This window comes from Bubalus kerabau, chromosome 19, assembly GCF_029407905.1.
Source record: "Bubalus kerabau isolate K-KA32 ecotype Philippines breed swamp buffalo chromosome 19, PCC_UOA_SB_1v2, whole genome shotgun sequence".
NCBI lineage: Eukaryota > Metazoa > Chordata > Mammalia > Artiodactyla > Bovidae > Bubalus > Bubalus kerabau.
This window is the reverse complement of record NC_073642.1, coordinates 14,732,913-14,758,243: the sequence shown is the minus strand read 5'-3', so window position 1 is coordinate 14,758,243 and position 25,331 is coordinate 14,732,913. Positions and strand designations below refer to the sequence as shown.

Genomic DNA, 25,331 nt, shown 5'->3' with positions numbered 1-25,331 from the left:
CCCCGGAGCGTCTTTGGCTCACCTGTGACAAGGTCCTTGTGAGAGGCTGGGTCCGCACAGCTGGTGTGGGGGGCTCCGTGGGCTCAGCACCTCCTGGTCCATTTCTTCTCCTGGTACTTGGGGTCGTTCAGCTTGGGCTTGCAGAGCGCCTGCCCGGAGCACTGCCTGGGGACCACAGCGGAGCCCCAGCCACGGTCACCCCACCGGGGCCATGCCTGAGTGCTGTGTGGGGGAGATGGGAAACTGCCTCTGCTCAGGTTGGGTTCCCTCCCCGCAGTACTGACACTACCCGGGCCAGAGAGGAAGGGCAGGCCGGCTTGCAGGCCCCCGAGCCATCAACAGGCCGTGGGGTCTGCAGAGCAGGCCCCAGCTCGGCTTCCCCTGTAGGAGGTCGGGTCATGACCCTTTGAGTTAGAGGGGCCAGGGGGAGGACTGGCGGGGCCTGCATTTCAGAGCTCAAGGTTTTTGGTTTTTTTTTTTCTCTGGAGTTGTTGATAGGAGATGCGAGTTATTCCCAAAGATGTCTCATCATGAGGAAGAAGGAGCTTCCTTTTGTTCACATTCAGGACTTGTAGTGCCATATGCTGCAGCAAAAGGCAGCATCAGCCAGATCAGTGTTAAATTGATTGCAGAAAGTACAGTATCCTCACAAAAGCATCTGTTTAGGTGCCGGAGTGTGTGTGCAGAGTGGGTTGGGAGAAAAAGCATTTCCTCATTGTCGTCAGTCAGTATGAATGCAGTATGCTTCTGTCAAAACCAGAAATTTGCACAAATAGGAATTATCTCACTCGTGGATGGGAGAACCCGCCCCCAAGTCTCTGAGGATGGTTTTCCATGGAGACTGGCTCTGAAGGATGTAGTTATTAGGTAGAGCAGGGGCCGAAGAAGAGGGGAGTTAGCGCCACTGAGAACCTGACCAGGAGCACGGATTCACCTGTGTGCCCTCGTCTCCGCCGAGGACGCGGCAACCCCAGACTGGCCTCCCCATCGGCTGCTGCCCCGGGCTCCCCCTCCTTTCAGCCATTCCTTCCTCACACCCTCCGACGGGAACCCAGGACACCTCTCACGTCGTGCTGCAGACACTCGAACCTGATACCTGAGGGCCGCATCAGGGCGCACGCGCACGGTGCAAACGCAACCCAGTTACGAATTCACACAGCGACGCGGAAATCCTACAGACCAAAACCCACTCGTCAGCAGGAGCGGTGGGCCCCCGGCTCATCTGGGGGCGGCCGTGTCGGCGAGGAGAGCCAGGCCAGGGGTCCAGGCTGCTTTAGTCCATCTGCGCCCCACTTGGTTGGGGACGGGTGATTTTTCTTTATTGTAAAATTGTGGACTTTTAAAACCTGTTGACTAAACAGTAATTAATTTATATTTGTGAAAAATGCCACTGTCCTAGTGATTTCTGATGTAAATAATGTTGTTTATATAGTATGTATTAAATTTTCCTACATTGTAAAACTGCTGTACTTTTGACTCTTGTATATTAAAAAGTGTTACTGAGGATTTTTAGAAGCAGGCGAACACCTTGCATTGCATTGGCGTGACCCGTGACCGCACCCACCTCCTCATCTTGCTTCCTCTTGTCACTGGGTCATCGGGATTCTTGGACAGCTTGTGAAATGGAGCTTTTCCCCTACCCGGGCCCCTGTTGTGTCGTTGGGTCCAGGACCTAACACCGCACGCAGGTTCTAGACTTTTCTCCGAGTAGCAGAGGCTGACAGCCCCTGGCCAGCCGCTGCCATCCCCTTCCCTTGCCTGCGCTCACCAGGGTCCGTGCAGGGCAGCTGCCCCCTGAGTCCTGGATGGGTCACGCCGGGCCGGGGCCATCCCTGGGGGTCCCTGCAGCCCCCTGGAGGAAGCCAAACCGCCGGGTCTGAGCCAGCCTGCAGCCTCGAGGGTAATTTTACAGTTGGGCCGTATATTCCTGAAGGAGGAAAGAGCACTTTATAATGGAAACACTGACACGAATGTTAACTCGAGCGATTTGGCGCAGGGGCCGGCTCAGCTCCCGCAAGGCCCAGACGGAGGGAGGGTGGCACGGCGGTGAGACCGTCTGCGCAGGAGGCGGAGAGGCCTGCCAGACCCCAGGGGTTTCTCCAGGACTTGGTGATTTTGAAACCACACTGCAGCCGTCACGAAGGTCTTCCATTAATTCTTAACACCAAATAGGCCCGTGTGTCCGCTCGGAGCCTGGGGGTGAACTGTGGCGCCAGCCCAGGACACGCTGCTGCAGGGGGCCTCCCTCGCCCGGCTGCGCTGGGGTTCCAGCGTAAGGAGTGGGAGTCAGAGACTCGAGGAAGAGCTCAGGGTTCTTCCCGACCATAAACTTAACTCTCAATTGTGTTGCAACTCACTGCTTGCCTGGAACCGCTCTCGGAAACTTTAAGAACAAGTGCAATAATCAGCTTATGATTTACAATAGCAGCCAGGCTTCTAAACTGACCGCTGCCAAAAACGCCTGCCTTTTACTGGAAGGAGCAGGCTCAGGCCCCTCCCTGCTCCCTGGCAGGGCCCCCACACGTCTGGCATCCGGGCAAGTCCTCCTCAATTAGCGCCAACAGAAAGGTCACTTACTGAAACACAAGGCCCCACAGTTTGCCAGACCTGCGGCTCCGGGTTCCAACCTGTGGCTCTTAAAGGAGCAGAACCAGCTGTGCCTGAGGCAGTTCTTCCATCAGGTTTTGAGGTTGGAGAACCGCTGGGCTCACCTCCCAACCTGCACTTGTTCTGCTTTGCGAAGTGGGAGGAAGATACGGCTCATCTGGATAAACATCTGTAGAAACCTGGGCCTGTGGGGCCGCCCCCGCTGCTGCTGGTGGGGTCCTGCCCTGGGCTGAGTCTTGGGGACTCCAGGTCAGTTCTGTGCCCCGTGATAGGACTTCGTGTGGAATATAGGCAAGTCCCTAACCTACAGACTTCTGACCTCCAAGATGGGCAGAATGACAGCCACCTTCTGCGGCCAGAGCTGCCCCACAGAGGGTTCACACCTTTCTCTGAATTTCTTTTGTGACCCAAGAGGAAACTGTTACCAAAGCAGGGTCCCCACTGACCCCATGCACTGAGATGGCCTTGGGGGCAGGGGTGGTTTGGGGGCAGGCAGGGAAGCCATCCTTCGTCCCTTTGGCCCCTCTCTGTGTGCTGTAAGACAGGTGGCCTTTTCACCTTCATTTGCACAGGAAGCAGAGGGCTCCTAGGGTAAGTGAGAACTCCGGCCATGGAAAAGAGAGAGGTTTGCAAGCCCCAAGGACCACGTGGAACAGTCAGCATCCATCAGTTCTGGGCTGGGGGGGCTGGGGGTGGGGGTCTAGGAGGGAAGGTTGGGGGGACCTAGAACGTAACAGCCCTCACCCTGGAGCTGACCTGACAATGGGAGCCGCCCGTCCTGAGAGCCCTGCAGGGGGGGCCTCAACAAAGCCTGCTCTGCTCCGGAGGAGATTAAACACAGGAGGAAGGCCCATGGGGACTGGAGCCAGGTAAACACGGAGACAGGGCGGCTCCTTCAAGGCTCCCAGTCCGGTGGGGGAGACAGAGCTGGGACGAAATCATGAGAGCGAGGTGCTCCCCTGAACCGGGCTCTGCGCTAGGCTCTGTGACCCTGCCCTCTTTCAGCCAATTTCCTAGCTGGGGGTTGGGGCGGGGGGCACGCCCTGGACAGGCAGGTGGTAGGAGGATGAGATGTCACATACATGCCAGGGGGAGAGAGACGGGGGCCCGAGACGGCACGAGGGCCAACCCAGGGAGGCATGGGTCTGGGAGGTGGGCACACTTGGCTTTTAACCAGCTGGCGTTCTTGGGCCAGTTTGCCACCTCACCAAGCCTCGAACACAAACTATGTGAGAGCCTCCGGCCAGGCTGTGGTGACCTGCGTGAGGTCCCTGCGGGGTCTCTTGGCATCTGTGGGGCATGTTGGCATGCCCTGAGGCTCCAGGGTCCCTTGGATGCAAGGAGATCCAACCAGTCCATCCTGAAGGAAGTCAGTCCTGAATATTCATTGGAAGGACTGATGCTGAAGCTGAAGCTCCAATACTTTGGCCACCTGATGAGAAGCACTGACTAATTAGAAGAGACCTTGATGCTGGGAAAGATTGAGACCAGGAGGAGAAGGGTCTGACAGAGGATGAGATGGTTGGATGGCATCACCGACTCAGTGGACATGAGTTTGAGTAAGCTCTGAAATAGATGGGGAAACAGTGGAAACAGTGTCAGACTTTATTTTGGGGGGCTCCAGAATCACTGCAGATGGTGATTGCAGCCATAAAATTAAAAGACACCTACTCCTTGGAAGAAAAGTTATGACCAACCTAGATAGCATATTGAAAAGCAGAGACATTACTTTGCCAACAAAGGTCCATCTAGTCAAGGCTATGGTTTTTCCAGTGGTCATGTATTGATGTGAGAGTTGGACTGTGAAGAAGGCTGAGCACCGAAGAATTGATGCTTTTGAACTGTGGTGTGGAGAAGACTCTTGAGAGTCCCTTGGACTTCAAGGCGATCCAACCAGTCCATTCTAAAGGAGATCAGCCCTGGGTGTTCTTTGGAAGGAATGATGCTAAAGCTGAAACTCCAGTACTTTGGCCACCTCATGCGAAGAGTTGACTCATTGGAAAAGACTCTGATGCTGGGAAGGATTGGGGGCAGGAGGAGAAGGGGATGACAGAGGATGAGATGGCTGGATGGCATCACTGATTCGATGGATGTGAGTTTGAGTGAACTCTGGGAGTTGGTAATGAACAGAGAGGCCTGGCGTGCTGCAGTCCATGGGGTCGCAAAGAGTTGGACACGACTAGTTACTGAACTGAACAGAACTGGGGGTTGGTGATGGACAGGGAGGCCTGGCGTGCTGCAGTCCATGGGGTCGCAAAGAGTCGGACAAGACTGAGCGACCGAACTGAGCTGAGGCTGTGGGGAACCGCACCTGGGGAGCGCTCTTGGCCGGGCCAGCTGGGTGGGGTCCGCCTTGGCTTTGGGGATCAGCACCGGGTCTCTGCAGGAGGGTCCTAGTGACGCGGTTCTAGAACCGTCCTGCAGAGGGCAGCAGATTCCCACTAGAAATGGCCGGCCGCGCCGCCCCGGCAATGAGCTCCCCGGGATGGGGAGGGGGTCGGTCCCCGGGGCTGTGAGCCCGCACCCGAGCCAGAGACCTGGAGGCGCCCTGTCCCTGCGGGCGTGTGGCGGGGTGGGGAGAGAGGAAGGTGCCGGCTGCAGGGAGGCGCGGTCTCGCCGGCCCCCACCAGCCGTGCCCCGCCACGGCCCATCCTCGGGCGGGCCTCAGCCAGCCGCGCAGGCTCTCTGCCCCCAGGATGGTCCGGCGGCCCCGCTCGATGGCCACCTCCCGCCACCCTGCGGGGACGCATGGGCTCAGCCAGCGCCAGCCTCTCCTCCTTCCCAGCCCTACGCGGCGGCAGGCGGCGCCACCCTGAGCCCCGAGGCCCAGGCGTCCCTCTGCGGCTCCCTGTGACCCTCGCCTTAGCTCTAAGCTTGCTTGATGGGGTCCGAGGCCCAGCACGACCTGACCAGCTCTCCGGCTCATCTTCGTCTCCTGAGTTCCCCCGGCTGCAGCCAGCCCAAACCTTCCAGCCAAAGGCAGACCTTTGCCCCCGCAGCCTCAGATATCAGCAGATTGGCTTCCAGCCACTGTTTTCCCCTTCCTCCCTTGTGGCTCAGCTGGTAAAGAATCCACCTGCAATGCGGGAGATCCGGGTGCGATCCCTGGCTTGGGAAGATCCCCTGGAGAAGGGAATAGCTACCCACTCCAGTATTCTGGCCTGGAGAATCCCATGGACAGTATGGTCCAGGGGGTCGCAGAGAGTCGGACACTACTGAGCGGCTTTCCCATCACTCACCTCCTGGTGCCTGACGAATCCTATTTCTCCCCAGGATGCAGTTGGAGCGTGGTTTCCTCCACCGCCTTCTCTGACCTGCTGTTCTGTTCCTATCTGTCCCTTCCCTGTGCCCACAGACATTGGCAGAGCCCCCAGGGTAATCCATTGCCCCCATGTTGTCACTGCTGACACCCCTGCTGAGAAGTGGGGCTCCCAGCAGGGCCCAGGTCTCCTTCGCTTCCAGTCCTGAGCCCCGATTCTGCAAGGGCCCTGTGGGTGTGAGGCTTGGAGCTCTTTCTTGTACAGTGCCCAGACAGGGAATCCCGGGAGAGGAGGCCTGGGGTGCCCCCTTCCCTGGAGGATGAGCAGGCTGAGGGTCAGACCAGAGTTCAGGTCCCAGTTGGCAGGCCGCCTGGACCAGGGGGACATTTAAGGCAGACAGAAGCCAGTTCTGGGTGGTGGAACAACTTCCCCAAGGTTGCCTGGCCTGCAGCCCATTAGCTCTTCATTTGCTGGATTTTTAAGAAGGTCCAGGGAAATAACTGCAGGGGTGATGAGGCGATAAAGGCCTGGGGGAAAGATTGGTAAGCTGCCTTAGTTGCTCAGCCATGTCCAACTCTTTGCAACCCCATAGACTGTAGCCCGCCAGGCTCCTCTGTCCATGGGATCCTCCAGGCAACAACACTGGAGTGGATTGCCATGCCCTCCTCCAGGGGATCTTCCAGACCCAGGTATCGAACCTGGGTCTCTCCCACTGCCGGCAGATTCTTTACCATCGTAGCCACCAAGGCGGGGAGTATTAAGTACCAGCAATTTGCTAAGCATCCTCCCATCATAGCTCCTGGACTGGCTATGCTGGGCAGACACATGGGTTCACGGTCCCCTGGCTGCCTTAGCCCAGGAGGGAGGCACCCAGGTCCTGGCCCCAGGCTCCCTGTGCCAGGCAGGAGGGTGAAGAGGCAGCGAGGTCTAGGGTAGTGGCCACAGCAGGGAGGGGAGCTCCCTGGGCTCACACAGAAGGGCCTGCGGAGTGGGGAGGAGACCCAGGGCCCTCAAAGCAGCAAGGCTGAGAGTTTGGGTGCTGGTGAGACCACCTAACTTCAGATCAGGCTGCTCCCGATTGCCATGACCTGGGCCCAATGTTAACCTCTGCAGGGTGGGGACCAGGGTTACCCGTTTGATGGGGAGCAATGCCCGGCCGGGTCAAGCATCCTGCAGGGTGAGCCATCACCAAGGTGGCTGGCTCATCGGGGTGGCCTGGGCCTGGTGACCTGTCGTGAGGTCCAGCCCACTCTCTGCCCTCCGTACCCCAGGGGAGGCTGGAGATGAAGGCTCCGTGGGCCTCCCTGTCTCGTTTGGGGGCCACCTCTTCCCACACCATTCTGGGCCCCTGTGGCCCCAGCCCCCTGCTCAGGGCCTTCCTGCCTCCTCCTCTGAACCCTGTCCTGGATCACTCTATCCCCTGCACAGAGCCAACGCCCCTTCACTCCCTGAGTCCTGGGACAGCGAATGCAGGTGGAAATCAGATTAGCCAATTCCTGTCCTGCTGGGTCCTAGTTCAGTGTTTCCCGAAGTTGGGGCCTACAGATACAGGGAGTGTAGTCCTTTGAGATCTCTGCGTGCTAAGTCACTTCCGTCGCATCCGACTCTTTGAGACCCTATGGACTGAAACCCGCCAGGCTCCTCTGTCCATGGGATTCTCCAGAGAAGAAAACCGGAGTGGGTTGCCATGCTCACCTCCAGGGGATCTTCCTAACCCAGGGATCAAACCCACGGCTCCTGCATTGCCGGCAGATTCTTTACCACTGAACCACCAGGGAAGACTTTGAGATCTCTAGAAGAATTTAAATTCCTTTATGTTTCCATTTCAATGAACATCTTTTCAGTCATTAGGAAGGGCAGGAGGGAGAAAAGAACCTGGGACTTAAGGGGTATATTGGAGCTGAGAGATCCACGCTGGCTCTCTGGGTAGTCGAGGGGACTCACGCCCATGACAGGCTTCCTAGGGTCTGTGGAGTCAAAGGTAGGGGGAGCGGGGGGGCGGATGACGGGCAGCCGAGCTGGCAAGACCTTGGCCCAGGCGGCCTGCCTCCGGCCTCCATCACATGGGGAGGGCCCACTTAGCCTCTGCGAAACATCACCCATTGCTTAAATTAATGCTATCCCTTTGTGTTTTATTGGTCTTGTAGTTTTGTTTGGGCTCAATTAATAAATGTGTCTTGATTTTATAGCTGAGAGAAGCTATAATTATAAAGATTCTATCCCTACCTCATAAATTATCAAATGAACTCCAGCCCTGGAGGGGACCGGGGAAATATTAGCCCCTAGAAAGCATCTGGATGTCATGTGTGTCTGGGAGCCCTGAGCTGGTCGTGGCCTTGACTCGTGAGTGAATGAAGCCACCTGAGCGACAGGCGGGTGGGCAGACGCCCCCGTCTACAAAGGATGGTTACCGGGTGCCGGACTTCGGGCCTGTTGTTTTATTCTGCTTTCTCCTTTAGTCCTCATGAAATTGCCACGAGGTCAGATTTTCCCCCATTTTCCAGCTGGGGATCCGGAGGCCCAGAGACTTGGAGTGACTCACCCGAGATCACAAAGAGAAGTGGTGGTGCTCAGATTCCATTCCAGCTGCTCCTGCCTCTAAAGGCAGAGCTGGTTCCTGCCCATCCAGTGACTTCTCTGACTGTCACTCAAGTGCCTCCGACGGGTACTGTCTTATCCTCCTGACGGTCCTGCGACCCTGTCCGGGTCCTTCCCCAGGACTAGAGATGGGGGCTCGGGGCCAACATGTGGCTGGCTCAAGGCCAGAGAACAAGGCAAGCAACGCGAGGACCAGTGCTGGGCCATTTCCCCCGGCAGTTCTCATCTCCTCCTTGCAGTTCCATCCTCTGTGATCTGTCCCAGGTGGTGGCCTGGGATCCCTGCTGTGTCCCCAACAGAGGGCTCAGCCCCAGACACGTCATAGGGTCTCACTGAATGCGTGTGGACTAAATGAAGTGTCCCCAAGCAGACATGCAGGGGACACGCCTACCGGGGTCTGTCCAGATGGGAGAGTAGGGAAGGTTAGACAGCCCCAGAGGGAGGGGCCTGGGCACTTCCTGGAGGGATCTACCGCCCACCTCCTCCCACCCGGGAAGGATGCATCAACTCAAGGAGGCAGATGTTGGGGCTGCCCTGTCCTGAGGGCCTTGGCATTGACCCTGGGGGTCCAGACCCCCCAGCCTTGACTTGAGGGCTGCCTGCTCGCCAGGCCCATCTGATGGAGCCCAGGAGTGCAGTCACCTGAGCCTCAGGAAGGAGGCAGCTGGACGGGGCTCCTTGGTGACCCACCAGTCCTTGGATCAGACAGTCGGCAGGGTACCTGGCACGCGGCAGGTGGCCCTGGCTGGGGCAGGGTGGGGGGCTCCAGGCTCCATGCATTTGGGAGTGGGGTCTGCACCGGCAGCTGCAACAAAACTGTCCCCCAGCTGGGGGTGCTGATGACCGCCCCTGGATGGTGGTGACCCCGCCGAGGATCCATAGGTGCCTTTGATCCCAAGGCTCGCAGACTTCAGATCTGGGGGACCCTCTTTGCCCTCCTCGTTCTCTCCAGGGCCCATCGACATCCCTCTATGCGCCCAGCCTGCAGGTGAGGGTCTGGCCCCATTCCCTGCTGGCCCCAGAGCAACCAGATCCTTGGCTTGACGCCACCCCTGCTTTGGGGATCCTCAAGGGAGGGGCAGGTGGGTGGCATGGGATTTACCTGGAAACTAGATGGCATCTGCTTTCTAGGGCTCTTGTGAAAATGGTCACAGCAATTGTGAGTTCAGGGCAGGTGCAGAGGTTGGCATTTTGTCTGCAGAGGACACACAGTCATCTTCCCTTACGGGTGAGGGCGCCGAGGCTGAGAGCCATCATAGGTCACCTATCACACAGTCAGGAGGGGACAGGGCTGGGGACTCTCTGTCCAGATGTCCACATGCCAGCTGCCATCCAGGCCCACCAAACCCAAGGCACAAGCCCTGCCCTGAGCTGAGGGCCTGGCCCTGGGCCAGGTGGGCCTGGTCCAGTCAGCCAAACTGTTGCTATTTCCTTTCCGACGAGCTGCAGACTGCTTCTCTACCAACTTCCAATCGCCTTCAGGGGGTCCCCCTTAGCCCAAGCCAGCTCACCCACGTTCATAAAGTGCCCCAGCCCCAGAGACAGCCGATGCTGACACTGGGCTTGTGTGCAAGAGGAGCCTGGAGTGAACTTGAGACCCAGGCCCCAGCCTGTTTCCAGCAGACGATTCGGGTGTGTTCTTCCCCAGGCAGATCTGCTTGGCCAGACTCCTTTGCTTTGGTTACAGGGGGTGGCCTGGGGAGGGCTCTGATTCCTGTGGGAGGGAGGGACGAAGAGGACAGAAGTGAGTTCAAATGCAGAAGAATCCATGAGGCTTCCCAGCACGACTCTGGGTGAGGCTGGAGTGACGCTGGGGGACATGCCTGCCCCCACACATCATGCCTTGCATACCTGCTGGCCCATACAGTTTCTTAATTAAGCCCATCCTTCTGAGACCATTTTTTTAAATAGCCTGGCGGGCTATAGTACATGGGGTCATGAAGAGTCAGGCATGACTGATGGATGAACATATAGTGAGACATGGCTGAAAAAAAGAAAAAAACGAAAGTGTTAGATTACTCAGTCAGCTCTGAGGCTCCATGGACTGTAGCCCACCAGGCTCTTCTGTCCAGGGAATTCTCCAGGCAAGAATATTAGAGTGGGCAGCCGGTCCCTTCTCCAGGGGATCTTCCTGACCCAGAGATGGAACCCTGGTCTCTTGCATTTCAAGCAGATTCTTTACTGTCAGAGTCATAAGGGAAGCCCCAGTACAGCATGGCTACTGGTTACGAACTGCCTAGTTAGAGACCCGTCTCACCAAGGAGAACATAAGGTAGAGTGTTTGGTCTCTGTTGCATCCCCCAGCACCCATGATCATGGAACCCAGTCAATCAGGGGACACGTGCAACGGCAAAGGCAGGATGAGGGCCGTGTCTGGCGGCGCCTCTGTTCTGCCAGGGCGCCGGGACCCGTGTGCGAGGCGATTTATGAATGTTAGCTCATTGGATTTCTGTAATGGCCTTGGGAGGTACGTACTCATAATTCCATTTTACAAATAAGGAATCCAAGGTTCAAAAAATGCAAGGGAGACCACACAGTCAGCGACGGGCAGAGCCAATCTAGATGCCAAGCCGGCCGGCTGCCTGGGACCAGGGCCACCCCCGCTCTGTGCCAGCCCGCCCCCACCCTGCATGCTGGCCTGACACTGATGAGACCCCTCCGGCCTGGCTCCACTTCTTTTCCTCCCAGAATCTGCCCTCTTCGTTACCAACAACGCACGCTCCTTTGTGTTTAACGGCCCTTTCTCTCCTGTCTTCCATTCTTAGGAAGTCTGCCTCGCCAAGATGTCCAAGTTCCTGGTGAGTGGGGATGGGGCAAGGAGAGGGCCCGAGCTCTGTCTGCTAATGCATTTACCTCCAGGCGCAGGGCCTTGGAGTGTCTCTGCTCCAAACACAGCCTGTGGAGCCAGAGGAAGCCGCTTCTTGGGAATCATTTAACTCACGACTCAGTGTTCCATATTCACGATGAAGTGCAAATTTCCGTGTTCAGGAGGGCAGCGAGTGGCATGGTACTTGGAAGGAATTCCAGCTGGTAGAGTTTAAGGTCCTGAACACGTTCCAAACCAAGCCTCTTATCTGGCGACCGCCGTAGCCTTTTCATCTGATGGCCTGATTTTTTTTTTCCTGATTTTTTTCTTTTTTTCCTCTCTCCTGTGTGCCCTGGCTTCTTAATAATCTGTTTTTCTGCACTGGCCGACTGCCAACAGCTCTTGGTGGTACTCCCTCCCCCCCCCACCATTAGTGTTCATTTCATTCCAGTTTCTAGTGAGGGTGAGCAGCCTATCAATTTGGGCGACTGGGTAACTGGGTAAGGCGTGTGTGGGATGTCCCAGCTTTTTTGTGTCCCTTCTAAGCTAGTTCTTCCTCCCAAAGCCCAGACTTCTGGTTCTCTCTGGTGTGCGTGTGCTAAATCGCTTTAGTCTTGTCTGACTCTTTGCGGCCCCGTGGACTGTAGCCGGCCAGGTTCCTCTGTCCATGGGATTCTCCTGGCAAGAATACTGGAGAGGGTTGAGGTGCCCTCCTCCAGGGGATCTTCGCAACCCAGGGGTTGAACCCGCATCTCTTGTGGCTCCTGCATTGCAGGTGAATTATTTACCGCTGAACCACTAGGGAAGCCCCCTCACCACCACCCCCAGTAATGTGTGTGCTAAGTCGCTTCAGTCGTGTCTGACTCTTTGTGACCCCATGGACCCTAGGGAACCCACCTCTCTTAAATCTCTTGCTTTGGTAGGAGGGTTTTTTACCATTAGCGCCACCTGGGAGGCCCTTGGTTCTCTCTGGGAGCCTGCTTAAATAAGCACGAGGCTTAGAAAGAGCTCCCTTTCTATTTCGGCTTTGGGGTGGTGTGCATGCGCCCTGTCTTGGTTGTCCTCGCTCCCGCGCTTCCAGGGCTCTGCGGCCCTCTCCCCTCCCCTCCTCCCCATCTCACTCGGCCCCTCTGGCCCTAGGGCAGCAGCGACATCAACGCTGGGCACGTGCTGTGCCAGGCTCTGTCCTTGGTGCCTCACAGGAATGTACTTGCTGAATCTTCAAACAACCCTAGGGCATTGGCACCCCCCACTTTCTAAGGGAGTTGATGGAGGCTCAGAGAGGTTAGTGACTGGTCCAAAGTCATGGAGCTGGCAAAGTGGAAAGGCTGGGACGTGGCCTGGCGTCACAGTGCAGCTCGTCTGCCACCTGGCCTTTGGTATAACGGACTGGCAGGGATTTGGGGGGGGGGGCAAAACACACCTCAGCGTACGTGTTGACCCTGCCCTTGCTAAGGAACCCTGGGCCAGTCCATCTCCCTGAGCCTCTTTTTGGAGTCTGTAAAATGGGCGTGCATTTTACATGCCCATATACACGCCTGATTCACTGGATAGCTTTAAAGTGGGATGAGACTATGTGTTTTTTAATAATTTTTTTTTCTGATAGGGATCATTTAAAAAAATCTTTGATTTTGCTACAATACTGCTTCTATGTTTTTTGGTGATGCTGTATGTCTTTTATGATGTTTTATGTTTTTTGGGATTTTAGCTCCCAACCAGGGATCAAACCTGCACTCCCCACACTGGGCGGTGAAGTCTGGACCACCAGGGAAGTCCCTGTGCTGCGCTGTGCTTGGCTGCTTCAGTCATGTCACTCTGTGTGACCCCATGGACCATAGCCCGCCAGGCTCCTCTGTCCATGGGATTCTCCAGGTAAGAATACTGGAGTGGGTTGCCATGCCCTCCTCCAGGGGATGGTCCGACCTGGGGATTGAACCTGTGTCTCCTGCACTGGGAGGCAGGTTCTCTACCAGAGAGCCACCTGTGAAGCCCAGGGACGTCCCTGGATGCAATGTGCACACAGCCAGTAGAGAAGCTGGCCCCGGCAGGCTCTGGTCCTCTGCTCACCAATGGGCCCTTGGCAGTGCCGTCAGCCATTACCTGGGCTGCAGGTGAGGGGGGCACCTCTGGACCGGAGGCAGCTATTCCCTGCTCCTGGGTCTCGCACTGATGGGAGAAGCTGAGATGACTCCTCCTGGATCTCAGGCCAGCCCACCCTACCTCAGCCCAACCGCCCTCCACGTTCCTCCAGCACGCGGTCATCTGTTTTGGGGATGATGCCAGTTTTGCAAGGGAACCTGGACCCCTCAAGCCCCAAAGACAGCTCATAGCAAGGAAAGTAATTTCAGAGAAGGGGCTTTGGTTGTTTAATTGCTTCCTCTTCTGCAGGCATTCACAACACTCAGCTCTCTCACACACACCCATATGCTGCCCCCTCCCAGGTATATACACGGGGGGACGCCCCCCTGTAAGGGCACACCCACCACCGACACCCACCATCCCCGAAGGAACCAACGTCCGTTCAGAAAACAAACTCTGACACACAGTCCAAAAGAAAATAACAAAACAAAAAAACCCCCAAACTTTACTTGCATTTAGCCATTAATAAATAATTTACAGTATGTACACGCGGTGACACTCCACACAGGTCGCAGACGCGGGACACAGTGAGGGGCCCCCACTTCCAAGCAGAACGTGATCAAACACAACCAAAATAAAGTGCTTCACTTTTTACTTCCAACGTAGGGACCAACTAAAAACCAGCAGGGAGGGGCCGGGGCCACACTCCCGCCGCCCGCCCGCCCAGCGCGCGGCTTGGCAGGGCTCCGAGGGGACCTCTTGGAATGGGAGGCGGGGACCAGTCCGCAGCCTCCTGGGCCAGTGTATGAGAGGTCCCCGGGGTCAGCAGAGGGCGGCCGGCGGGGGGACAGTGATGGGGGGTGCAGGGCTTGCGGAAGGGGGCCCTCGGGGGCACGGCCACGCCTTTGGGGGCGGAGCCCAGCCCGCGGCGGCCTCTGGGGGTCTCTGAAACAGCAGCGGAGGCGGGAGTGGTCTGGGGCTCCTCGGATGGACAGCCTGGCTGACGTATAGTGGGGAAGTCTCCGTGTGGACGCGGGGCTTAAGAGGAAGTCCGAGCCAGAGGGGACCCTGCCACCGATGCTAAGGGTTGAGATATCCTCCCGCTCCTCGCCCCGGAAGGCAGATGTGTGGGTGGGCAGGGTGGGGAGCAGGGCTCTGGGAGTGGGGGCAAGCGAGGAGAAAGCAGAGGATGAGGGCAGGCCAGCTAGCCCTCTCCGCTGGGTCCCCGGTTCACAGCCTGCAGCCCCAGATTCCCTGCCCACTGGATCTTACCACCTGCTGGGGAAGACCAGACATCAAGGCGGTCGTTCTCCATGTAGACAATTTAGAAGCAAAGGTTCGACTTCCTAAGGACGGTAGACTGGAAGGGGGATGGAAGGACAGGCGGTGGGAGTAAGGGGCCAGAGCAGGTCATTGCTCAGAGCGCGTGCCAACATGTAGGGGGCCCGGTCACGGGGGCCCGAACCCGTGCCCAGCTGGGGGGCGCCTGGTGGTCTCTCCTGGGCTCACGGGGAGGCCACGGGCGGGAAGGCATGGGGAGGGTGCAACGTTTTGGCCAAAGGATTCCCCCAGTTTTCTACAGACGCCAAGCAGCGCCCTGGGGCGTGTCCTAAAGGCCCAGCAGGAAGGGATGCCCTGCTCGGGGGTCCAGCCTGGGCCCGCCCCCGCCCCCGCCCCCGCCCCCGTGTGTGCGAGTGTGTAGAGTGTGTGTGCGTGCGTGGGTGCAGGCGGCCCCGGGGGTACGTGTGCAGCAGTCAGCCGGGCCTCTCTCAGTGCATCGCAGGGGTGGGAGCAGCTTGACATGCTGCCCCGCCCAGGGTCTCTGGCATGGGGTGGGGGCTTCCCGTGGGGGCTGGGGCTCTGATCTGCACATTCACACGGTGGGGCGCGCGGAGATGGGGGCGGAGGGAGGGGGGCAGCTTGTTCTCTGCACAGCTGGAGGTCACACACGTCACAGCACCCGTCGCCACCACCCCCAGTAGCGGGTCCCCCGGGGGAGGGGCAAAGAGGGGACATCCCATGCCCCCAGCCCTCGCCAGCAGGCAGCCCAAGGCGGCGGGGAGGTAACTGTCCCCCGCGGGGCCCACGGGGCCAGCAGGAAGCCACCAGACCCCGTGCAGTGAGGGGCCGCCCCCGCGGTCTGTCCTAGGCGGCCCCCAGGAGCGCGGGGAGCAAGGCCAGGAGCAGGAGGGTGCCGAGGAGGGGCCAGGGGGCCGGGGGCGGCCCAGGGGCTGCCCCCGCCCGGCCTGGCGGCTCCCGAGTCCTCGCGTACAGGTGCAGCTTGTCCTTGTTGGAGTGAAGCATCTTGACGTCCTCCAGGGCGTAGTAGGCGGCCAGTGTGAAGTTCACGTCCCCCGTGGTGAGCAGGTCGAAGACGCAGGCCTGGTAGTACAGGTCCTCCACGGGCAGCTTCTCTTTGCACTTAGCCACGGCCGTCTCGTAGGGGAAGGTGTCCGGGGCTGGGGGCGCGGGGCTGGCGGCCGGCGGCTGAAGGGCGCCAGGGCCCTCGGCCGCGCCGGCTCGGAAGGCCTGGAAGTCGATCTGCTGGTTGAGGGGGCAGCCCCGCAGGCAGAGGTAGAGGCCCTGGCTGTCGCGGTCCTCTACGGCGTTGACCACCTCCTCGGGCATGCGCACGGCGAACGTCAGGTAGCGGCCCACCTGGCGCACCACGATGGTGGTGCCGATGTACTTGGCCTGGATCTCCACGTGCTGGCCCGACACCTTCTCGGTGATTTTCAGGCTGTTGGCCCCGTGCTTGTCCCCACCGTTCTTGGAGCCGTCTGCGAAGGCGGCCGGCAGCTCGTCCATCTCAGCCTGGTACACCTTCTGGTCCACACACTCCTGGAAATTCTTGAAGATGATGGTGAGCTGTGGGCCAGAGGGTACAGAGACAGAGGCGTGAGATGGTGCTGGTGACTGCAGGGGGACGAGGCCCAGCCCTGGACTCATCATGACGCTCTGCACCGAGCAGACGGAAGGCCGGAGGCCCCAGGACGCTCTGGACTGTCCTTTCCCTGTTTTGGTCCCTGTTCGGTGAGACCTGTGCTATTATGCATTTAATATTTTTCTTTAAGACAATTTGCTTAATTTTTTTTTTATTATTTATAAAGGGAACTTTAGAAACTACTTTTCTAAATAGAAAAGCAGCTCATTTACTATATGCAGAGGAGAATCATAAAACGACAAGCAGGGCTAATTAAAAATAAAAGGTCTTTATTCACTGTGGTAGGTTGAATAACAGCCTCTAAGATATCATGCCCTAAACCTTGGAACCTGTTAAAATTCCAATACTTTGGCCACGTGATGGGAACAGCTGACACACTGGAAAAGATCCTGATGCTGGGGAAGATTGAAGGCAGGAGAAGGGGGCGACAGAGGATGAGATGGTTGGTTGGCATCACCAATGCAACAGACATAAACTTGGGCAAACTCCAGGAGATGGTAAGGGACAGGAAGGCCTGGTGTGCTGCAGTCCATGGGTTCGCAAAGAGTTGGCGACTGGACCACAACAGCAATGGTAAATGGGATTTTACAGGTGGGATTAGGTTACGGATACTGAGATGGAGAAATGATCCTGATGGACCCTAAGCGTAATCACACGTGTCCTTGTAAGACAGAGGCAGGAAATCTGACCGCAGAAGAGAAGGCGGTATTTCTACGGAGGCAGAGACTCGAGGGACTTGGCCACAAGTTGAAGGATGCCGGCAACCAGCAGAGGCCTGGAAGAAGCAATGAACGGACTCTCCCCAGAGCCCCCAGAAGGACTGGCCTGGCCAACACATTGAGCTTTTTTTCTTTTCTTTAATTTAGGCTATTTTATTTATTTATTTAGGCTGAGCCAGCTCTCAGTTCTGGCATGTGGGATCTAGTTCCCTGATCAGGGATCGAACCTGTGCCCCCTGCATTATGAGCACAGAGTCTTATCCACTGGGCCATCCGAGAAGTCCCCATCTTGAGCTTTTTAAAGACTCGTTTCAGACTTTTCGCCTTCAGGAGTATAAGGGGCTCAATTTCTGTCTGAATCACTTAGTTTGTGGTACTTGTCACAGCAGTGACAGGAAACTGATACGGTCCACAACCAAAGGACGGCGAGCCCGGGGCTGAACAACACAGCAGCTAGAACAAAGGAGGCTGCTGTGCACAGAAAGAACAAGCAGGCAAGGTCCACGAGGCAGAGGCCAGCAGAGGCCACGGCGGCGGGGCTGGCCCGAGGGGTCTCCCAGCCCAGCCTTGGCGAGCAGGAGGAAGCGGTGGGGGAGGGAGGTGCTGGTCAGCAGAAGGGAGACGGGTGCCCCCGGCGGAAAGGGCAGCTTTGGCCAGGGGAGCAGGGAGGCCCATTTCTGCTGAGCCTGCAGCCGGGGCAGGGGCTGCGCTGAGCTGCTGGAGAAGCAGAAGCAGCAGAAGGCCAAGAAGCTCCATCAGGAACTCTCCTCCTAAGAACACAAACAGAGGCTCACTCGCCACATTTATTACTAACACACCCATATGGTGCTGCAGGGGAGGGGACAATACCCCCGATTTACAGATGAGGACATTTTCGTTCAGACAGTAAAGTGACTGGCCCAAGGTCACACAGCCAGCAGGAGGCAGAGCTGGGACTGGGCTCTTGGTTTGCAGCCGCTGGACACTTCTGGCCAAAACAGTCATAGTGTGGGCGGCCTGGGAGAAGGACAAAAGACAAGCAGCCCACGGAGTGACCTGTCTCCCTATCATCAAGGGTGAGACGCGTGGCTATGCTTTCCTTCCTGATGTAACTAGGAAGACGGAGGGGGGCAGAGACGTGAGTGAAGCTAGAAGCCCCCATGCCCGTTCCTGTTGCCAGGGGCACGCTGTTTTACCACTGGTGGCTCTGGGTGCCTTGACAGCCATGGCACCACCCGGACCAAGGGCAGCTGGAACCTGGACTCGCAGCCTGAAGCCAGGCAGGGAGGAGAGGTGATGGGGGCAAGACGGTGCCCAGGCCTTGTGGGTCCCTGGCTAAAAGCCCACCCCCAACCTCTGCAGGGCCCCTGGGCCCTCATTCTCAGGCCTTGCCCCGTCACCCCCACTAAGCCTGGAGAAGAAGAGCCTCACCAGCTGGGGCACCCTGCCTCCTCGTGATGTCTGCAGGCCCAAGGGGCTTCGGCAAAGGGCAGGGCACTGCTGATGCTGCGTGAGGTTGGCCTCGGTGGAATCCCCTGCTTGGGCCCCGAGGGCGGTGTGGTGGCTGAAGGCCATGATGGTGGTCTGTACCCCTCTCCCGGCCCAGGGCAATGCAGCAACGCACTAGAGGAGTGTCTGGCTTAAGGGTGAGCGTGCAACGGAGCAAGGGCCCAGACCGGCCGGACACCAAGGAGAAAACCCAGAGAGGTGGCGACGGGGCAGCGAGGGCAGGAGGGTCGGGGAGGGGCAGCCAGGACCGCGGGTGTGCGGTGGGCACAGCCCAGGGCCCATCTGCCCGCCGTTCTGGGGTAGCCGGGGGCACAGCCCAGAGCCCGAGGGGGGAGATGGTCCTGGCTGGGGGCCTCAGGAGCAGGGGCTGAGAGTCCCAAGGACTGGAGGGGGCAGACTAGCAGCTACAGAAGGTTCTGGGCTGAGCAAACCAACAGGACAGAAAGAGCGAGAGCCCGCAGAGGTGTCCCCGGCTGCGTTTTGCCACTGTTCTGCAGGTCCCCTCACGTAGCGTAAAGCCCAGGGGTGACCAGCGGCGGATGAGGGCCCTCGGGGGGAACACAGACAAGACCCCGGCCCTTCTCACCCTGTTCCTGAGAAATGTGAGGATGTCTGAGAGAGGCCGACTACAGTATGACTTTGGGGGAACTCCAGGCCCCTGGGCCTTCCTGCGTCCCTGCCTCCATCAGAAACGGTAAAAATTAGGGACTTCCCTGGTGGCCCAGTGGCTATCACTCCACGCTCCCAACGCAGGGTGGGGCCCAGATTCGATCCCTGGTCAGGGAATGAGATATCCCATGCAGCAACAAAGATCGAATATCCCACGTGCAAAGACAAAGATCCAGTGCAGCCAAACCAATAAATAAATATAAAAAAAGAAACATTAAAAAACCACCTCTTGTGACTACATGGGTGTAAAGACTAATATAGTCCAGGCTGGCTCACGCTGGTTTTCTCCTTCGGGCTCTAAAGGAAGGCAAGCCTTTTTATGGGCCCTATCCCGGACGGGGAAGCCTGGTGGGCTGCCGTCTATGGGGTCGCACAGAGTCGGACACGACTGAAGCAACTTAGCAGCAGCAGCAGCCGTCTGGGGGCGGAGGCGCTGGGGCTGCAGGGCCTGGCGAATGACGAGGAGGGTGGGAAGGGGATGCAAGCAGGGGCTGGTGCTCAGAAGCTGAGGCTGGAGGCTCTGTCCGAGCCACAGAGGGCGACGTCGGGGGGGCCCGCGTGCCTAGCTCCCTGGGCCCGGGGGTTCCGTCTCCCCACCTCCCCCGGGAGGTCATAGCTAGTCTGGGGAGGTGGCCCTCTGGTTCACTGAGGGATGTCCAGGAGGGCTGCAGCCCCACCACTCCGCCCGGGCCCTGAGCCTCGCGGAAGCCCACAGTGCGGCCACTCCCCCACCACCCAGACCTGCAGGGGGACCCACCTCTGGCTGCCTCACCTCCATCCAAGGCTTTCACCCCATGCGGAGGCCGCCTGCCTGCGGGGGGCGGTGGAGGGGAGCAGCCAGGGTGGTCCGGGCAGTGGGTGGTCCTGCCCCGGGGGTGGGAGGGGGCGTGGGCCGCGGGGCCCGGGGGTCCATGCCCGGTGCTGTGCGCAGGGCCACACAAACACACAGAGGCCGCGGGCGGGGAGCGGGCCAGCCTTCCCACTGCCATCGGCCTCCCTAGAACAGGAAAGGCTGGTTTCACTCTCCCCACCGTCGCTCGCGGAGACAGTCTGCTGGAAGGCTGACAGGCTGCTCGCCTCCTCTTGGCACCGGGGCCTGGGACTCAACCACAAGTAACAGCATGAAGGGGGCCTGTCGAAAGCGGGGCGGCCGGCTGCCAACGCGGCCACGGGCGCGGCTGCCGCTCCCGCAGCGCCCGCCCCGCTCCCCGGGGGCCCGCGCCCCCCCCCACCCCCACCGGGAGGCGGGCGGAGCCCCGTGTCATCAATCGACCTTTGGGGCCAGACCTGGGGCTGGGGGCTGTGTCCACACGCGGGAGGAGGCAGTCCACGACCCCAGTCCTCACGGGCCCACACTGCGGGGGCGGGGCGTGATGTCACGGGCCAAGCGGGTGAAAGATGCTGGGAATGCGGGTGCTCCAGGGAACCTGCCCGGGGCGGAGGCACGGAGACCCGAGTTCCTCTCCTCCCCGAGGCTCAAAATGGGGTGCCCCCAGCACGGCAGGAAAGAAAAAGGCAGCGCAGGGGGGTGGGCAGGAACGGGAGGCAGGCCCCAAGGGAATAGGAAGCTGAACTGTCAGCCTGGGCTGGAAATCTCTAGATCCGGACTCTCTATGAGAACAGGGCGGGGGTGGGGGCGGCCGAGCAGGGCTGGGCAGCAAGGATATCACGCTCCTGGGTGAGGTACCGTGGCTGGGGAGTGCGTGCGTGCTAAGGCACTTCAGTCGTGTCCAACTCCGCGGGACCCCACGGGCTGTGGCCTTCCAGGCTCCTCTGTCCATGGGGATTTTTCAGGCAAGAACACTGGAGTGGGTTGCCATACCCTCCTCCAGGGGATCTTCCTGACCCAGGGATCGAACCCACGTCTCCTATGACTCCTGCTTGGGCAGGCGGATTCCTTACTACTAGCGCCACCTGGGAATTGGGGATCGTGATGCAGGGGCTCCACTACCTTGGGGATAAGCTCGTACTCCGCCTGCTTCGGGGGTAAGCTCAGGGCCAGGACGGGCAGGAGGCCTTCCCCAGGGCTCCGGGTGGAGCCACCTGACGCCCCGACCCCGAGACCCTCAGCATCCTGCTGTCCCAGCCCCCGTCTCGAGCACCCTCAGGGCTGATCTCGCCGTCATTAACCCAGGGGCTGCTGGGCGGGAGGCGTCGCAGAACACAGAGGCTGGCACAAAAGAGCTGTCTGGCTGATGTTTTCTGCATCGGCGGAGAAACAAACACACCTGAGGACTGAAGGCCCACAGGAGAGCAGGCCGAGGCAGGCCGAGAGCGCTGGCAAGCAGCCACTGGTGTCTCTCGCCTGGGCACACACGGCCCTGCGGCCCAAGACAGGCTTGGCCACAGACTGGGAGCCTGTGGCCGTTCAGCCTCCAGCAGCGCTCGCGTTGCCTTCTGGATGATGGGGAGATCAGAGAGGGTGCTGCTCAAGCACTTCTCCCGCCGGAAAGACGGAGGTGGCCCTGGGTCATGGCAGAAAGGGGCTGCCTTCATTAGGGAGCTCTGCAGCAGAGTGCCAGGCCCGTCTGGAGGCTCCACGCTGCAAGAGGAAGGGAGGTGCTCCCGAGTCTGCTTAGGCAGCTCTGCCGACCACGGTGCCCAGCAGTAAGACGGCCACAGAGCGAGCATTTGAAGCGTGTGGGCCACATGAATGAATGAATGAATGGAACGCAAGAAGGAATGAATGAAGGAATGAACCGCCGCTGAGCTAAGGGTCCCACCGAGTGTCCACAGAGAGCCCAGGGTGGCATCGAGGCGTTCTACGGCCAGGCACCTCACCCTGGTCTGTAGGACTCCCTGATACGTGATCTAAAAGCTCTTTCTCTACCTCGTCCCCCCAAGTCTAAGGTGCCAGCAGCCCCGCCTTGCTGGTCACTGAGCACAACCCCGCCCAGGTCTGTTATCACCCCTGATCCCCACGCCACGTTGGGTCAGGTCCCCCGAGGCCCAGAGCCCTCTCACACCCTCAGGAGCCTCCCTCTGCTCCCTGCCAGGACGGGACGGGGAGGCGGGGTCCCCCTCCACGGCATGTTTGCTGCTGGATTTAGAAGCCACAGCCTCAGGCTCCCGACACTCATTTATCTTGGCTCCTGGGAGAAAGGCGGGTAGGGGAATGGGCCGCAGAGAGCGTAGCCGGGACCTTGCCTCGGGGCCCCCCTTGGTCTGCAGAGGGCTGGGCGTGGGGAAGAGGTGAGGCCGCCCACCAGGCTTCATGGCCCGGGGCCAGAGGCTTGTAAGAGCACCCACGGGGCCGTGGCCTGCTTATTTTCTACCCAGCAGCTGGTCCCTGGAGAGATCCCTGTGGGCAGGCGGGGGCCACCGGCGCAGAGGGAGGTGGCAGGAATTTTCCTGGCGGCCAGGTCACCTTGGTGTCCTACCCCGGGGTGTGGAGGGATGAGAAGGAACAGAAACACCCTTGTGGGCCAGCCTGGCACTGTTCCACACACTGCCCTGCAACGTGCTCTTCTTGGCAAAACAGACCCACTGCCAGATCGGAAGCCCTGGGGACTCTGAGGGCCATGCCCTGGGGAGGCAGAGGTGTCCCTGTCACCTGGGCCCTGATCACCCTGGGCCTCCCGGACTTGAGACCACGTCCTCTGGCTAAGTCTGAGTGTGAGATCATGGGAGACCCTCCCTGCAAATGGGGGGAGAGTCTGGAGGGGACTGGAATGTCCCATGGCCTGGCCCCGGCCACATCGGGGCTGCCTCTGGGTGGGGCTCTGAGAGCAGCACTCAGGTCCTGCCACCCAAACACTGAAGCCTCCCTGGATAAGAAGACAACTGGCTCTTGGTGGCCTCAGGGGCTTCTAGGTGGGAACTGCCTCTCCTGACAGCAAGAACCTGCCGGGCTCTGGAGTCCCCTGGCCCGGGTGAAATCCTAGCGCGGTTTCCAGCCGAATGCACTTGGGTGGGGAGGCCGCTTTCCCTCTTGAAGCCTCAGTTCTGATTGTGTCAAATGGAGGTCCCCCGGCTGGGGAGGCTGCCTGGGTGGCCCCTGGGGTGCCCAGTGGGCTGATGCCTAATCCTCACTTGTTCCCTCTTCCCGATGCCCCCGGCAGCATGCTGCAGCCCTGTCCTCCAGCCAGCATCTTTAATGCCCTTCATGCCCCAGAATCACTGGGAGCTTTAAACAACACATCTGATCCCCACCCAGATATCTGGTGTCAGACTGGCTTGGGGGCTCCAGAACTACTATCCTCTAAAGTCTGCTTAGTTTGTAAATGTGCAGCTGCAATGGGAATCCCTGGGTAGGGCCGTCACCTCCAGGAGGCTGTCAGGCCCACTTGTCTGGGGTGGGGTTTGACCCCTATTGGACAGAAAGTGCAGTGATGACGACGGCAGAAACATACCTGCATAGAGGATCCTCTTGATCAGGATTTGACACTGGGCTTCTACCAAAATACAGTTTGAGGCAAGAGAAGAATACTCCAAAAGTTTGAAACTGAATGCTCTGGGAGTGTTTCTAAACTTTCCGGACTATTAACCGCAGGAAAAAAATCCATCTTACATGTATACCCAATGTGCAGGCACATGAACAACAGAAACTAAGTTCCCTAAATGTTTACTCTCCTACTTACAAAGCATTCACAAACTGCCTTTAAGGCAGGCTAGGTTTTGCTATCTTGTTCTACTCTGCCCGCCCACCCCACTCCCCCAACAACTCTATGCCTATGTGCTAGCTTGTGACCCTAGAGTGCTGATTTCAAAGACCCCCTAGTGGATGGTGGCTGGCAGTTAAAGAAACATCCCACTCCAGGCAAAGGGCAGAGGTGGTTCCAGGGTGTTTTGTTGTTTAGCCACTAAATTGTTTCTGACTCTTTGCGACCCCATGAACTGTAACTCGCCAGGCTCCTATGTCCATGAAATTCTCCAGGCAAGAATACTGGAGTAGGTAGCCATTTCCTTCTCCAGGGTATCTGCCCAACCCAGGGATCGATCCCATGTCTCCTGCATTGGCTGGTGGATTCTTGACCACTGGGCCACCAGGAAAGCCCTCCAGGGTGGTTTGCTGTGTTGTGCTGTGCTTAGTTGCTCAGTTGTGTCTGACTCTGTGACCCCATGGACCGTAGCTCGCCAGGCTCCTCTGTCCATGTGATTTTCCAAGCAAGAATACTGGAGTGGGTTGCCATGCCCTCCTCCAGGGGATCTTCCCAACCCAGGGATTGAAGGGCAGGTTTCCCACATTCGAGGCAGATTCTTTACTGTCTGAGCCACCAGGGAAGGCCAAGAATACTGGAGTGGGTAGCTTATCCCTTCTCCAGGGGATCACCCAGGAATCAAACTCGGGTCTCCTGCATTGTAGGCAGATTCTTTACCAGCTGAGCTACCAAAAAATTCCTGCCTAAATATTCAGCTCATTGACTGACAATAAGAAAATGTTGGGTGCAGGAGGCGTCTGGGTCTGGTGGGGGAAAATCTGGGCCCTCCTGACCCTAGGATCTGGTGCTGTGACACCCTGCCCCCGCCTCGGCCCCCCACCCGCCCCTCCGCCACGCCCCGGCCCCTCAGCTTCCCCCATACCTTGCTGGTGGCAGTGGCCGCCGAGCCGGGCAGCACCGGTGTGTTGGTGACCTGCACGTTCAGGTAATTATTGTCGATGAGCGGCCAGGCGCCCTGCACCTTGCAGGTCTGGAAACGGTCTGTGAAAGTCCGGAGGTGCGGGTCCCCGAAGAGGCCGCAGTGCGTGTAGTTGGGGGCAGCCGCGCGGTTGTGGAAGCTCTTCTCGTAGTGGCAGATCTCCGGGCTGTCCGAGCGCTCCTGGCTGTCCCCGGGCGGCGGCAGCGTGCGCAGGTGCGGCTGCGACGTGGGGCCATCCTTGGAGCAGTTGTGTTGGCTCATGAGGTCCTCGATGCCATGGACCGCCGAGTGGTAAGCCAGGTCCCCCCGGCAGGTACGCGCAGTCCGCCGCGTGCACAGGGCGTAGGTGCGCAGTGCCGCGCAGAACTCGGGGGCGTCGTCCGCGGCCGGCGCGTGGCTGCCCGCCGTGGCGCTCCAGAACTCAGAGTTGCACTTGAGGATCTTGCACGAGGAGGAGGCTGCAGGGACGGGAAGAGGGGGTTGTCTTCAGGTTGGAAATTGTGAGCCCAGGCCTCTGGAACCCCCGCAACAGGCCAGGGCGGTGGGCACGTGCAAGGGAGGAAGGTGGCCTCTTCCCAGGT

The 25,331-nt window shown here is 58.9% G+C and overlaps 1 protein-coding gene across 1 annotated transcript in view; it reads right to left on the bottom strand.

Moving 5' to 3' along the window:
• Positions 1-13,430: 13,430 nt before the first annotated feature.
• RGMA (repulsive guidance molecule BMP co-receptor a) overlaps positions 13,431-25,331 on the bottom strand; it is a 49,596-nt gene continuing 37,695 nt past the window's right edge. The window contains exons 3-4 of the mRNA XM_055555983.1: positions 24,694-25,208; positions 13,431-16,218 (exon numbers count right to left, since the gene is read on the bottom strand). Coding sequence (XP_055411958.1) covers positions 15,496-16,218; positions 24,694-25,208 — 1,238 coding nt within the window. The 3' untranslated portion in view covers positions 13,431-15,495. The remainder of the gene's footprint in view (positions 16,219-24,693; positions 25,209-25,331) is intronic.